This window comes from Ambystoma mexicanum, chromosome 6q (assembly GCF_040938575.1).
Source record: "Ambystoma mexicanum isolate Mex_15411 chromosome 6q, UKY_AmexF1_1, whole genome shotgun sequence".
Taxonomy (NCBI): Eukaryota; Metazoa; Chordata; class Amphibia; order Caudata; family Ambystomatidae; genus Ambystoma; species Ambystoma mexicanum.
The window spans coordinates 1120222684-1120236014 of NC_090937.1; the positions used below are offsets into that span (position 1 = coordinate 1120222684).

A 13331-nucleotide genomic window follows, 5' to 3' on the forward strand; every position below is an offset into this window, starting at 1 on the left:
TTCTGGACACACGCTCGAGCAGAGCCTTTTCGCCCAAAGACCATGTGGTGATCACCCTGCATAAGGGTGCAAGTCTTTCTATCCCAGAGACGTGTCCCAGCTTCTGCCTTTTCTCGGTCTCTTCCGCTTGCATTTATGGGGTGCCAGAGTCTCGGCTTCGCAAAGCAAAAGAAAGGGGTATGAGCAGTGTGCTACAAGCAAGAGCCCAAGAGAAATGCAGCCTTCTTGGGTCACATTCTGTTTTGTCCGCTGATAATGTTCTCTCTGATGGATAAGGGTTTCCTCAGAGAGATTCCTTGTCTAAACCCTTGAGCCAAACCTGTCAACAATTGCTTACACTGCTGTGGCGCCTCTGCCCCATTGCTCGATATATGTACTAATAAAATCAACAGAGACTGTACACATCAGCGTGACCCCACCTAGAAACATTTCCAAACCAATCTGCACCTGGATGACATTTCTAGAGATGAGGAATATTGTGTTGTGTGTGTATATATATTATATTCACTGAACAAAGTGCAGTTAAGTTGACCCGATTCAACACAACAAAACCCTTAAAATGCAGCGGATGTGGGAAGTTATGACCAGCTTAACTCTGCACACTCCAGTTGATGTCCCCCATAAAGCCATTTTGAATGTCATTGTGAATCCCTTTCCTCATAATATGTATGTGCTCGTGGGCTTTGCAACTGGAACGCGCTGAGTTAATGTGCTCATGACTTCCCACATGCGCTGAATTTCAAGGGTTTTGTTGCGCAAAATCTGGTCAACTTAACTGCACTTTAAAGATTTTTCAATGAATTGCAAGGGTTTTGTTATACCATCGTTTTTTTACAGGTCACTAGAAAATGTTGTTTTACGCTGTTGGTCACCTAGCATCAATTGGACACCTTACAAAACCGTCTGTAAACTGTAGTCTATCTGATTTTTCACGGAAAGTTTGCTGTAAAGTGCACCATTTGAACCCACCTATTTTGTTTAACCCCACTTAGTTGAGGCTCTCTCGCCAATGCTTAGTGACTCGCGCACCTTCATGGGAAATGTTTATGCCCCTCCAATTAACCAAATTCCCCAGCTACGACTGGGAGAAGAAATCTAAGAAAACTATTAAAGCACTCTGCACGGCAAGTGGCAAACTTTTATAAAGCTGCACAAGTTAAAAATGCTGTCTTTTTTGTTTTGTTTTAATTGCGCCATTTTATGGCGAGGTGCAGGTCACCTTATTCACATGCTAATTTCTTGGGAGCTGTGCGACAATGCAAAAGATGCTTTGGACTGACCCCTTTAATACACTGTTGGCAGCGCACTGCATTACAGGATTCCGGTCATTGTGACCGCCATTGTGCTTTTAAAACAAAAACAAACAAAAATCATTTCTATCCCTATTTGCTTAAAATTGGTGCTGTCACACACACTTAAAGAAGAAAAATGCATGCCGGGCTCAAAGGTGACCCCGTCGTTCTTTGCACATCCTCCTGCCTCTGTTCCCAAGGTGTGCAGGGGAATGTGCCTCATTACTGCCCGTTTCAAAGCACAACCAATTTGTGAAATCGAAATGCTCATTGAAATACGCCAAAAAAGCCGCCTTATGTGTGTGCAATCCGCAAAGTGTGGGTTAAACTGCACCTGAATCCAATGCCCTTTGAGAAGGGGGCGGAACTGTTTTAAGACTATCAATCACTCCGTCATACCTTACCCTTTGCTTTTTTGGATTTGCCCACAGGTGAAAGCGGCAGAAGAGAAGGCAGCTCTAGAAGAAGAGAAACTCCGGCAGCAGGTATGGCAAATTCACCGCTGCTCTCCGGTCCTTCCGGTGTACTTGCTGACATGTGCTGCAGGCTAATGTGTACACATGTGTGATGTGGCCCTGGGGCTGCTTCTAAAGCAGTGCTGGTCATTGGGTCGGCTCTCGGCGGATCCGAGATCCAGCACCAGATGTGTAGCCGGATCTCGGGATCCGGCCAGAGTCAGCCGCCCAAGCCCATGAACCGCGCTGGAAAAAAGAAAAAAAAAAAGCGTCCGCGACGGCAGCATTGCCGTTTACCGCGGCTTTGGCACTGATGTGTAATGCACAATGCTCACTACATGTACAACTGAAAGGAATTAGTTGTACATGTAGCAAGCATTGTGCTTTACACACCAGTGCCAAAGCCGCTTAAAAGGCAATGCTGCCCTTGCAGGCGTTTTTTTTTTCTTTTTTTGGCACAACAAAATGAGCCAGGGCTCATCAAGGGGGCCTGGCCTAACTGCAGGCGTCCTGCTGGCCCGTTAGGTCACGCCCCCTGAAGAGCCCTGGCTCAATGGGCTACTGGCACCCCTGCCAGGCAGCCTTTTGTAGTGATCAACACCCTCTCCCATGGGGGAGAGGGTGCTGATCTCAGCATTTACTTTCTATAGGCTTGCATGGCAGGGGCCAGAGCCTCGCCTATTCAGCCTTAATGGTAACGCTTCCCCTCGGCAGCTGGGGAGGGGCAGCGTCACCTTTAAGGCTGAAAGGGTGAGGCCCGTGGAAGTTGAGGCCGTTTTCCTGAAGACTGAAACTCTTCAGGAAAACGGCCTCAGCTTCCAGTGGCCTCACGTTTCTCTCCACAATGGTGGCACCGGCCCACGGGCATCTCCTGCTTAAAGGGATGCCTCGCAGGTGCGGCGCCACCATTATGGCTGAAACGCATTTCTTTCTGGAGCCTGAAGCTTTCGCACACGAGCGAGAGCTTCAGGCTTCAGAAAAAAATCCTTAGCGTGGGCACCCCAGTGCCTTGTCCTCCCCCCCCTCCTCCATGACCTGGCCCCTCAATCCCCCCCCTCCTCCCCTCATACCACCCGGCATATGTCATACATCACATGTTGAAAAAACAACTCAGACACCTTGTAAAGTTGGAAGAGAAAAATGCCTCAGCAGCTTTATTTTGCATAAAGTCTTGGAGTTATTTTACAGGCGATCCGTAATTCACCACCACAGGTATACTACTCTGTGTGCGGCTACCTAGGTATCCCTTGCCCCCCCCCCTCTCCCTTACCCTCCTCGTCCGGTGGACGCCTCAGGTTGAGCCCGGCCCTTGCTATTAACCTCTCTCTACCCCTGGCCGTTTGTAGATTTCCCATGAGCGACTTTTGACATAGGCCCCCCCTTTTTCTCTAGGTCTTTGTTGGGTATCCCCTGCCCCCTCTCCCCCGACATTTCACCGTGTCCTGTGTTTGGGTCTAGGTAAAACTGGCAGCCACGCGGTGCCTCGCTAGTGATCAGGTTCCTATACCGGCACCACCACAAGTGCCCCAACGCTACACATATCCCACATCCGTACGTTAAGGCCGACACCGCCCTCCGGTGCCGGCCCACACCTTTCTGCCTGCCTATATGGTCATCGCTTTGCGATGCCCGTCTATTTTGAGTCCTTTCTACTCTACCCCCCCCTGCGTCCCCCAAGTGCCGCTTGTACCGGAGGCCCTATCCTATCTATGCTGCCCCCCATGTCTCCCTTCCGTCTTGCCAAGCCCCTAAATCCTCCCAGTTCCCTCTCCCCCAGGCCTCCCTGTGGAGTCTGGCCCAGTGCCCCCCCTGCCAGCGTAATATCTCTTCGGTGTACCCTATCCCTTCTCCTTCCTTCCTTTCCCTCGCTTGCTCCTCCACTCACCCGGTCCCCAGTTTTTAGGGTCCCGCCAAACCCCCCCCTCCCTGCCGTTTCTGCCCCTCCATATCCTAGCTCCATTTCCCCCCAGAGGCAGACTTCCCAGCCCTGTTCTTCCGTACCCCGTCTCCTGTCCCCCAGCTTTTGGTCCTCGCCCCCCCCCTTATTCCTTGGGGCTGGCTTCCTCCCCCCTGTTCCCTCTATTCGCCTAGCCGCCCTATCTTGGATCCTCCACCTCCCTCCCCCTCATGCCCTCCTCCTTCCGTGAAGACTTCCCATTGCTGATTTTGTCACCGTTACCTGAGCCCCCCGTAGTCTCCTCTTGCTCCCCCCCGACCGACTTCCCTCGATGGCCTTGATTGTGAGTTTATGTTGATTGCCCCGCCCCCCCCGCAATTTTGGGCTTGGAATTGGCTCCCAAGTCCCCTACGTCCCTCCCCTTTTTCCCAGGGCCTCCCCTGAGCCTAGTACTCTTGGGGCGCCGTAAGATCTAAACTGTTGGCTGAGCATTCCCCTATGGGCCTGCCAGTACTTCGCTATAGGGATCGACCTGTGACTCCTCCAAGACTCTCTGCTGGTTCCCGGCGGCAGAGAGTTCCCCCAGCCTGCACAGGTCACTCCTATAGCCGACCCTTCCGCTTGCTCCCCTCGCTCCGTTGCTCCTTGGTTTGTGTATGGCCTCCTTGTCCCCCCCCCCATCCTTCCAAGGCCTTGCCCGTTCCAGGTCCTACTAGGAAGACCGCGCTTCCTGCCGCATTCTTCCCCCTGCCTTCCTGCTTTTCCTTGAACCGCCCTTAGTCCCTCCTTGTTTACCCCAGCCGAAGCTCCCTCCCCTGCCAGCCTGCACACCCTACCCCAGGCAGCAGTGAAGTAAACGCACCGGGGGGGGGGTGTACGAGTTGGGCTGAGGATACTCAATTTGTTGCCATTGCCGGGTTGAGGACCTAGACCTAGGTCAGGTTGGTTCGTAAATGTGAGGGGGTAGGCAAATACCTAATTTCGTTCATGCAGAGAAAGGTTAAAGAGCCCTGTATTTTTTATTATATAATGCTCTAATTTGAAACTACTTCTTGGGGCAACCCTAACTTAAATACACGATGCCCTTACATGTAGTTTGTTTGCACCTTGATTGGCTTCCTTACCATGTGTACTTAACTGGTTCGTTTAATTGAACTGTCTTACCCTACAGATCCTGGTTGAATGTGGTATTTGTGCTCTCACCCTTGCCCCCCCCCCCCCAATTCCCGGTGTCTGGTTCTGTACCCCTTCATATTGTGCCCCCTTACTCCCCGTTTCGCAGGACCGAGCACCCCAATCCCCAGCCACTCTCTGCCCGGGGTGAGGGGGCTCGACGCGAATGTGTGGTGCTCCGTGTGGTCTTGCTCCCAACACTGGTCAAAACTATTAGCCGCACAGTGACGTAACTCGTCATCAGTGCCATGGAAATGGTTTAAAGTTGAATTCATATATAAAGAAATTGCGCTGTTATATGTTTAATATTATTTTGTACATTTCCTTTGGTTGGAGGTCAACTTAATTCAGTCTTAACACTTACCCACAAGGCATTGCAAGCTCTTTGTCCCCCCACCTCTTACCCTCGTCTTCCCCCATGACATAACATCTTTCTACCCTCCTATACCCTGCACGTCCCTTAGCCCTCCATCCCTGGTGGGCTGGCTTTCGCCCCCCCCACCCCCGGCGGCCTGTAGCCCCCGGTGCGGCACCCCGAGCACCCCACTCCCCAGAGACTCTGCTCAGGGTGAGGGGGCTCGAAGCGTGTGGTCTTGCTTCCAACAGGGGCAACGTGTCCGCCAGCCGTGGTGTAAGACAGCGCGCGCCATTCCGTTAACATCCCACCACCTCGTTCCTTCCCACGGGTTTGTTGCTAACATTAAGCGTTCCTGGCCACGAAATACCGAACCATCGGCTTCCACCATAAACATACTGCCACTTGTGTATACGCGCGTTATAAATTCCCTATTGCATAAGACACGTGTGGCGTTACTAGAACCCAGTGCCTTGCAAAATAAATGCCTCTTGCCACCTTGGTATGGATGTCTGCACAACTTCTTATCCCATCCAATCGCCCAAGGTGTTGCCCCATACTCGAACCACTCCCTCACTGTGTTCCACATGGGTCTTCCCCCCTACTTCAAGCAACACGACTGCCAGGTTTGTGTGGCAAGCCCCAAACCATATTGGGTGTAATTTTAGGGGGGGGACAGGGATGTTTGACCCCCCCAACTTTCTTGGCACCATTTTGTCCCCCTTCATTTGGCTGAGGCAACTCTCTTTCTGATGTCCTGATCCCCCCCCCCAATGTTTTCAGCAAAGTTACTCCACTACCACATTCAGTACCATAAATGGAACATTCCGTCATTCAACCCTGCAACCGCCTCGCCCCAGCGTGGGCCCAAATTCCAAAGGCCCCGCCAATGGCATTTCAGAATTGTAAAAGACGAGGCCATCCCGCACATTGAACTATAATTACAAACCATTTGTATTTAAAGCATGGCCACAAATGCCTTCCATCACACACCCACGATGCCGTCTCCCAATTCCCCCCCTGTAACCACTAAACATGTAATCCACGCGGCAAAGCCCCTGCATTGGGAAAACCCAAAGCGGTATGGAAACAGCATACACTTCAACTCAGCCCAACCTTCCCCCTGCATGCCGAGTGCCACATGCTTATAACTGTGCCTGACAATACGCTGCCCATATGAGGCTTGGCCTCTTTCTTGTGCGCATAATTACCCACTCGTTTTAGAGCCATAGTGCGCAGACCGGGTAGCGGTGCAGGCACGTAAGAACACCTTCTTAATCAAATGCTTACCAGAACCGTGCTTTGCCCCTATAATGTTCCCACTCCTTTGACCCAACTTTTGCTTAATATCTAGCATAAAATGGCCTACTTTCCTCCTGTGTGGGCTGGTAACCATCCTCACTCCCAAGCCCTGCTCCGGAACATGCCCTCACTTTACACCTTAATGTAAAGACAATCCATAAGTAGTCACGCGCATCCATGTACGCCACGCCATCGCTACTATAGCCCGTCACCAAACCAATTACATGTATACAATTGGAACATTGTTAACTTCAAATGGATGGACTCCATTCCGTTGACCCCAAAACAACCGCCTCCCGTCTCCCTGCCTGCTAGCATTGCGCCCTATTCCGCCCTTCCCCGCTGTGCGTGCATTGGCCAGCCATACCCCCATTTCCTGACCAACCTGTGCCTTACAGTTAAGCCGCCGCCATTGACCACGCGGACAGCACTGAACTGCTATGTTCCCCACCCCCCGCAACAATACATTCAGTGATATAAACCCACTTGGCCGTCCCTCCCCCGCTTTACAACCCGTGTTTTCCTGTTCCTAAATGAAAATCCCTGGACACCGATGTGCGAATGCCAGTTAACTCCCAATTTACGGCGTCTCGGGGGCTACTGTTACGAAAGCTACTGGACCCTATCCGTCTAAAAACTTTATACAAACACCGCGGCCGCCCCTCAATTTAACACGCGCAACACACCCGCCCCTTTACCATCCTTAAATGCTCCCCTTGACTAATGCAACTCCCTCCGCCTGTGTAAAATCTTCCATCCCCCAAGTGCTGGAACGTACCAAACCCATCCTACCCTACATTCCTGACGTGCTACTCTGCCCCCCCAAACCTACTCCCACAGGTGCCATGCTTTTCCCAAGAAACCCGACCTAATGCACATGACTCTTTCCCACTCACCTGTGCCTTTGGTTCGCTTTCTTGCTGTGAACCGAAACCGCTGGAACCGTAACTCTGACCCCAACACGCGAACTTCTCGCCCGGAACCACCCGCACAGAACCGTAACTGGAACGGCAACTTCAACCACAACTGCAACAAACAGGAAGCGGCAACAACAAAAACCAGGATCAGGCCTAGTACAGCATTATTCGGTGTTGTTGGCTTTGACCTCACTTGCCACCCATTCCTTTCACTGGCCCCTCGGCCGTTGTTACACGCCAATGCCGAAGCTCCTCAAAAAAGCTGTCCAGATTTTCAACCGCCCCCAAAATTACAGGAGCCAGTGCGTCTGATGCTTGCTTTTGTCTACAATTGCACGCACAATTCTCCGCAATGTAAGCAAAAACGGAGGGGGAGGGTGACCCCAACGTGCCTTATGGGCCCAACCTGCCCAGGAACCAGCTTGCTCCTTGCCCCTCCCCCACCAATACTCCAACAGCCCTTTTCTACACGCCCTCGACGCCCGTCGCCACTGGAAACATGACCCCTCTTAGCTGTACACCTCCTCAGCTGAATCACCTACGGTACAATTCCTAGTTTCTAATGTCCTTGGAATTGACTGGCCAGAGATTATGGAATCAGAATGCCTACCGCTCATTTCTAGTGTAGTAACGTAACACTGCCTTCTTAATTGCTTTCATAAACACGTTATATGTAAACAAAGTAGTGCCTGTGCAATGCGCCCAAAGGGAGGCAAAGAACGTATCAACAGCATCCCCCCATATATACGACCGAGATGCAAAATTAACCTCTATGCCGCCTCGACCAGCCCCGCCATAAAATCACCATTTCACCTACTGTATCTTAGAGCTGTATGCACAAACTTCTGCTAGTCTCGCAGAAGGCGTACCCGCCATGCATTTAGTCCCAGTAAGTTTTCCCCGCGGGCTAACACAGTGGTTAAACCCATCCAGCCTGTTACCCCATGTGCTGATCTGCCTGGCCCCTCAATCTCCCAATGCCGTGTGCATGCCCGCCCATACATGGATTGACCTCTTTGCTGCACATTAGCCAGAGAGCATATTGCCGCCCTCTCTTGTAGCCGTAGCTGCGACCATACCGCAACTGAATGCCCTCGTGCACGTCACTATGACCGTGAGGTAAGCAGCGGGAGGGTGGGTGTTACCCGAGGGCCATATGGGCCCAACCCGCCAAGGAACCATTTCTAGTCCTTGCCCCTCCCCCACACGTACCTCTGACTGCACATTTCTCTCTGTGATTGATGCTCCTTCACTGGGACCCCGTTCCTTCGGCGCTGGAACCACTTCACTGGAACAGTCCTTTTACTGGAAAGCCACCAGAAACAGGAGCACGCCATCAAACGGGAACACGGGAAACCGAGCAAAAACGAAGTCCTCTGCTGGCAAGCGGGCGTCCCACTGCCAAGGCTGGATGCAAACAAAATCCCGGATCCGGTGGGGGCAGGAAACCGAGGGAGAATGTGTTTGTATCTGGAAAACCCGTGCCTTTATGAGGCCTGCTTCTCCCTCGGCTCCCTGCCCCGCCCTGCCCCTTACGTTTCGCGCGCTCCCTACGCGTTCCTCCCGCATCCCCGCCCCCCTGCCCTGCTTGCGTAGTGGGGGGGAGGAGGCCGGCTGGGCAGCCCCCACTAAGGGGCGGCGCCCACCATGCCACCTTCGCTGGCGCGTTCGCCCGCCATTTCGTGTAGTGGCCGGTGCTGGCAGGGGAGATTAGTGGGCCCCACAGGGCCCCATCCCACTTCTTTATTTTTTTTAAGTATTTATCTGATAGTCTGGCCACTACCAACCCCGCCCCCTCTAAACCACGCCCCCTCTTCCCCAACTCCTCCCCCACCCGGCACTTGTGGGATCCCCCACCACATTTTTTCCATTTCCACCACTGTCTAAAAGCATGTTAAAGTCTAGATACAAAATAAGTGGCCTTTCACTAGAGGCTAAGTATGCAAATATCATTCATTTGGCTTTGCATAACTATACACATTAGCTGTGTTATTTTGCTGTCGGGTGCTAAATTGCACATAGTTGTATGTCTCTAGATGCCACGATTGTGTACATTATTTTAGCCCTTGCCTTTCGTAAAATAAACCTGTATAAACAACCAAGAGAGGATATCCTCTTTAAATAGGGTTTGAAAGTTTTAAAAAGTGTGCACGTTTTAAACCCCAAGATCAATACCAATGTTTTCCCTGGAGAGTGCAGTCCCGAAATGTGACATTTCACCTTTAGTTATTCCTGTTTTTTCACCAGTTTATTGGGTGTAGTCATGAAGTACCCTATAGGTGAACATGGTGACCGCAGCTCGAATCCCCAGGTCACGCTTAAAATCATAAAAAGACAGTGGCCCTCATTACGACCCAGGCGGTAAGGGGTTTACGCCGGCGTAAACTTCGCCGACCCTTACCGCCTGAGTACGAGTTCCCTTAGCGCCATGGCGGATTTAACACCTGCTTTTAGCAGGTGTTAAAATCCATGGCGCTAAGGGACCTTGTTGTTAATTACGCCACCGTAATTTACGGTGGCGTAATTAACGCCTTCCCCACTCCCATTATGCCCTATGGGGCAAAAATGGGAATGGGGAAGGGTAAATGGGGATTGGGGACTTACCGCCCCGCCAAGGTCGGAATGGGGCGGTAAGTCCGCCAACCACCATGGCGGAGTTGGCAACTTAGCGCCATGGACCATGGTGCTAATAGCACCATGGTTCTCCGCCAAGGTCGTAATGAGGGCCAGTGTCTTTAACACACACCTCTAAAATACCCTGGGGGACCCTGTCCACCCACGCGTACCCTCGACTTGAGCCCTGTATCTCCAGTGGGATCACCAGCAATACAATTCTCTCAAAATGTATTCAGATTCCTCCATTAACAAATATTACACGCATAAAACACAGATACAAACATTCTCAATCATAAAATATATATCCATTAACAAATATTAAGTAAGCACACAATACAATGCATAGTTAAAAACATTCCAAATCATTAAATGAGAGAAGACGCCTAACCCAGTCCCAATAAACCAACGTCGGCAAGCCAAACATTTTAAAGCATGGCCTTCCTTCTAATTCCTTGCTTGAGTTTATTTTGAATAACCTCACCTTTAGGTCCTGGTCCAGATTCTTGACCAGATCGAAGGGAAGCTGTGTTACAGTACAATTAAAAATTAAAGCCATCGCCTCCTTACAGGTTCTGATATTTTATGCTAGAAAGTGGGGTTTTAACCATCTCATCCTCTCCCTTCTGTAAAACGGGCAGATCAAAATAAAATGGACCAAATCTTCGTCTGCATCCATATCACAATAGCATTTTACTGGGGTCTTTAGCCAGGTGGTTCTTTTTGCCATTGGCAGTAGGTTTAACCTGGTCTTAAGTGTTCAAACACCCCTTGTACTCCACATAAATTGAGAGAGATGGTAAAGAATGTAGTTTTTTTTTACATCCACTACTAGCAATCTTTCTGTGGACAGATTTTTATTTCTGATTTACCTTGCTCAGGGTTAGGCCATCCTCTTTCAGCTAGGACAAGTCCCAGAGCCTACGTCCAGTCACGTATCAAATCGGCTTATGTACCTCTGGGCGAGTTTCCATTACATTGTTTTAACCCGCCTAATTTTACCAGCATACAGTATCTGCAGACTGTTTCTGTGATTCTGGACTGATTTTTCAGTGTGAGGTCTTTTCAGCCTCGCTCCCTGTTTGAACTAATTTTGTTTTGGGGCACGAGTCTGTCCTTAAGGCTGTCAGTGAAGAGGGCCTCTGTCACCCATTTATGTCTAAGGTAAAGCACTAATACATGCCATAAGGATAGTAGTGATTGGTAACCTTCTCACCACATTCTTTTTACTTTCCTGGCACACCTAGTGGAGCATGACAGGCTAATTGCAGTGGACCCTTATTTTTACTGTTTAAAGTTGTACTCCTGTGAACCTTTTCTTTTTTACTTGCTTTTGACCACTTGCAGCATAAGGGGGATGACATTTCTCAAAAAGGCTGGAACTGTGGTTTGAAGCCCTGTCTTTGTGCTCCAGTGTCATTTTGGCATCCTCCTTCTGGGCAGTAGCAAGATGAGGCCATATATGGGCATTGTGAGGGGTCAGGAATGAGAGACGGGCACAAAGTGGTAGTGTTTTCAACATCAGACATCTTTATTAAAAGGAAAGTTTTGATAATGGCATATCTGACCCTATCCTAAGAGAGTTTCCCTACCTCGGAAACTAAAACTAAAGATCAGTCTGTGTCTCGGCATCAACATTATAGGAACTGGCCTTGTGTCCAAATCATTAGTCTGACCCTCACACTAAATTGAACAACTCAAAGTGTAAGGAAAGTGTCTATGGTGTAAGTTGGGTGAAAAGTGTTCTAAAGCAAATGGATAAATTTAACAAAATCATTCTTGGATAGGATAGCAAAAATGTCTTTCAAGCAAGCACTTCTTAAGGATGGCGAACGTGTCTTTTACCAAACAATAGTTCCTTAAGGATGTTGAAAGGAGTTTCTTTTTTTTAAATTCTTTTTTATTTTCTTTTATTGGTTTATATAAACCTTAAAAAAGAAAAAACGAAACATACAGCCAATACAACACAAAACCTACAAAAAAAAGAAAGGGTCATCCAAACTTCTTGTCACTTCCTCACCATTCTTTCGTATTGACTCGGTCAAACTTAATATTTTCAACAGTTCATATTCTAAATTACTCAAGTTTCAACTCCGAAGTGCCAAGAGTAAGTCACACTCGTAATTCCTCAAGAAAGTTTTATTAGGGCAAACATTAATTTCCAATCCAACCCAGTAAACATGCATTGCCATCAATCATCGGCACTGACAGTTGAATACTTGCAAATAACAGTGCCCAGGGTCCGAGTTCGCAAAGTCTGTAATTTTGTACAGAATAGAGTTAAGTGCTTTAGTGTCTCAACACTTTGTTCACAAAACCGACAAGTCTGATCCATCTCAATGTTTTGAACCCAAATTCCTGTACGCTCTTTAGTCGGAAGTAGGTTAAGTCTTAACCGCATATATAGAGATCTCGCTTTCAAATCCGGAAACTGGAGTAAATAAGGTTTCGCCTAAAGCTCTTCCTTCATAAGGCACCTCACTCTGAGGTGGAGTTTCTTAAGATGATGGAAAGTAGTTTTTCAAGTTGATGAAAGTGTTTCTTGCAAAACAATCTCTTCTTACAGAGACCCTCCTGGTTTATTCCCCTGCCAAGAAGCCTTTAGTAAATTCATCAGATTCTCTGGTACACTCTCCTGCCAGGTATCTTTCCACAATGTCTGTTTATTTAACTTTAACTGGCCTGGTAGTTGGTCTGCCAGGACTTATTTTCATCTGGTTTCTACAGATCCCCAGTTATACTCTCCTGCAAGGTATCTGTTCACAATGTCTATAATCTCAGAGTAATTTAGATGGATTATCTGGTATACTCCCCTGCCAGGAATCCCTTTCTGGGATCTGCATATCCCCTGATATACTCTCCTGGCATGTACCTTTGCCCCAAAATGCTTACTGCCTGTTGTCCTTCTTTCACCAGGGAAAATTCTGTCTTTGTTTTCAGCGTACTCGATATTCAAAATGAGTTCTTAACGCTTCACATATACTCTGGGTCCCCGAACATCTCTGGGCAGACTCACCAGTATCTGGCACTGCCTCCGACCCGTGGCACGTTGCTGCAGTGAAGCTTTCACCTAGGGATGGTGTCTTCCGCTATGCAGACCTCCGCTCAGCTCTTCTGTTGACTTGGTGCTCGTCTGCCGGTAAACCTGCTACTCCAATTCTCGACCACGCTGCCGGTAGCTTGTTTGCTGCTCCCGGTTTACCAGCAGTCCTTTTTTAGTGCCTGCGGCTTCCTCTGTGGCCCAGCATCTCTCTGGTGAGCAGTGCCTGCAAGCAGCAACTTGGGAAAACCTGTTCCCACAAGCAGGATCTGTTCCTGCGCCTCTGC

At 49.4% G+C, this 13331-nt stretch overlaps 1 protein-coding gene across 2 annotated transcripts in view; it reads left to right on the top strand.

Moving 5' to 3' along the window:
- The window catches only part of NFXL1 (nuclear transcription factor, X-box binding like 1), a 1058117-nt gene that overhangs the window by 1027272 nt on the left and 17514 nt on the right, over positions 1 to 13331 (top strand). For both annotated transcript variants that reach the window (XM_069631709.1, XM_069631710.1), the window contains exon 22: positions 1724 to 1777. In XM_069631709.1, coding sequence (XP_069487810.1) covers positions 1724 to 1777 — 54 coding nt within the window. The remainder of the gene's footprint in view (positions 1 to 1723; positions 1778 to 13331) is intronic.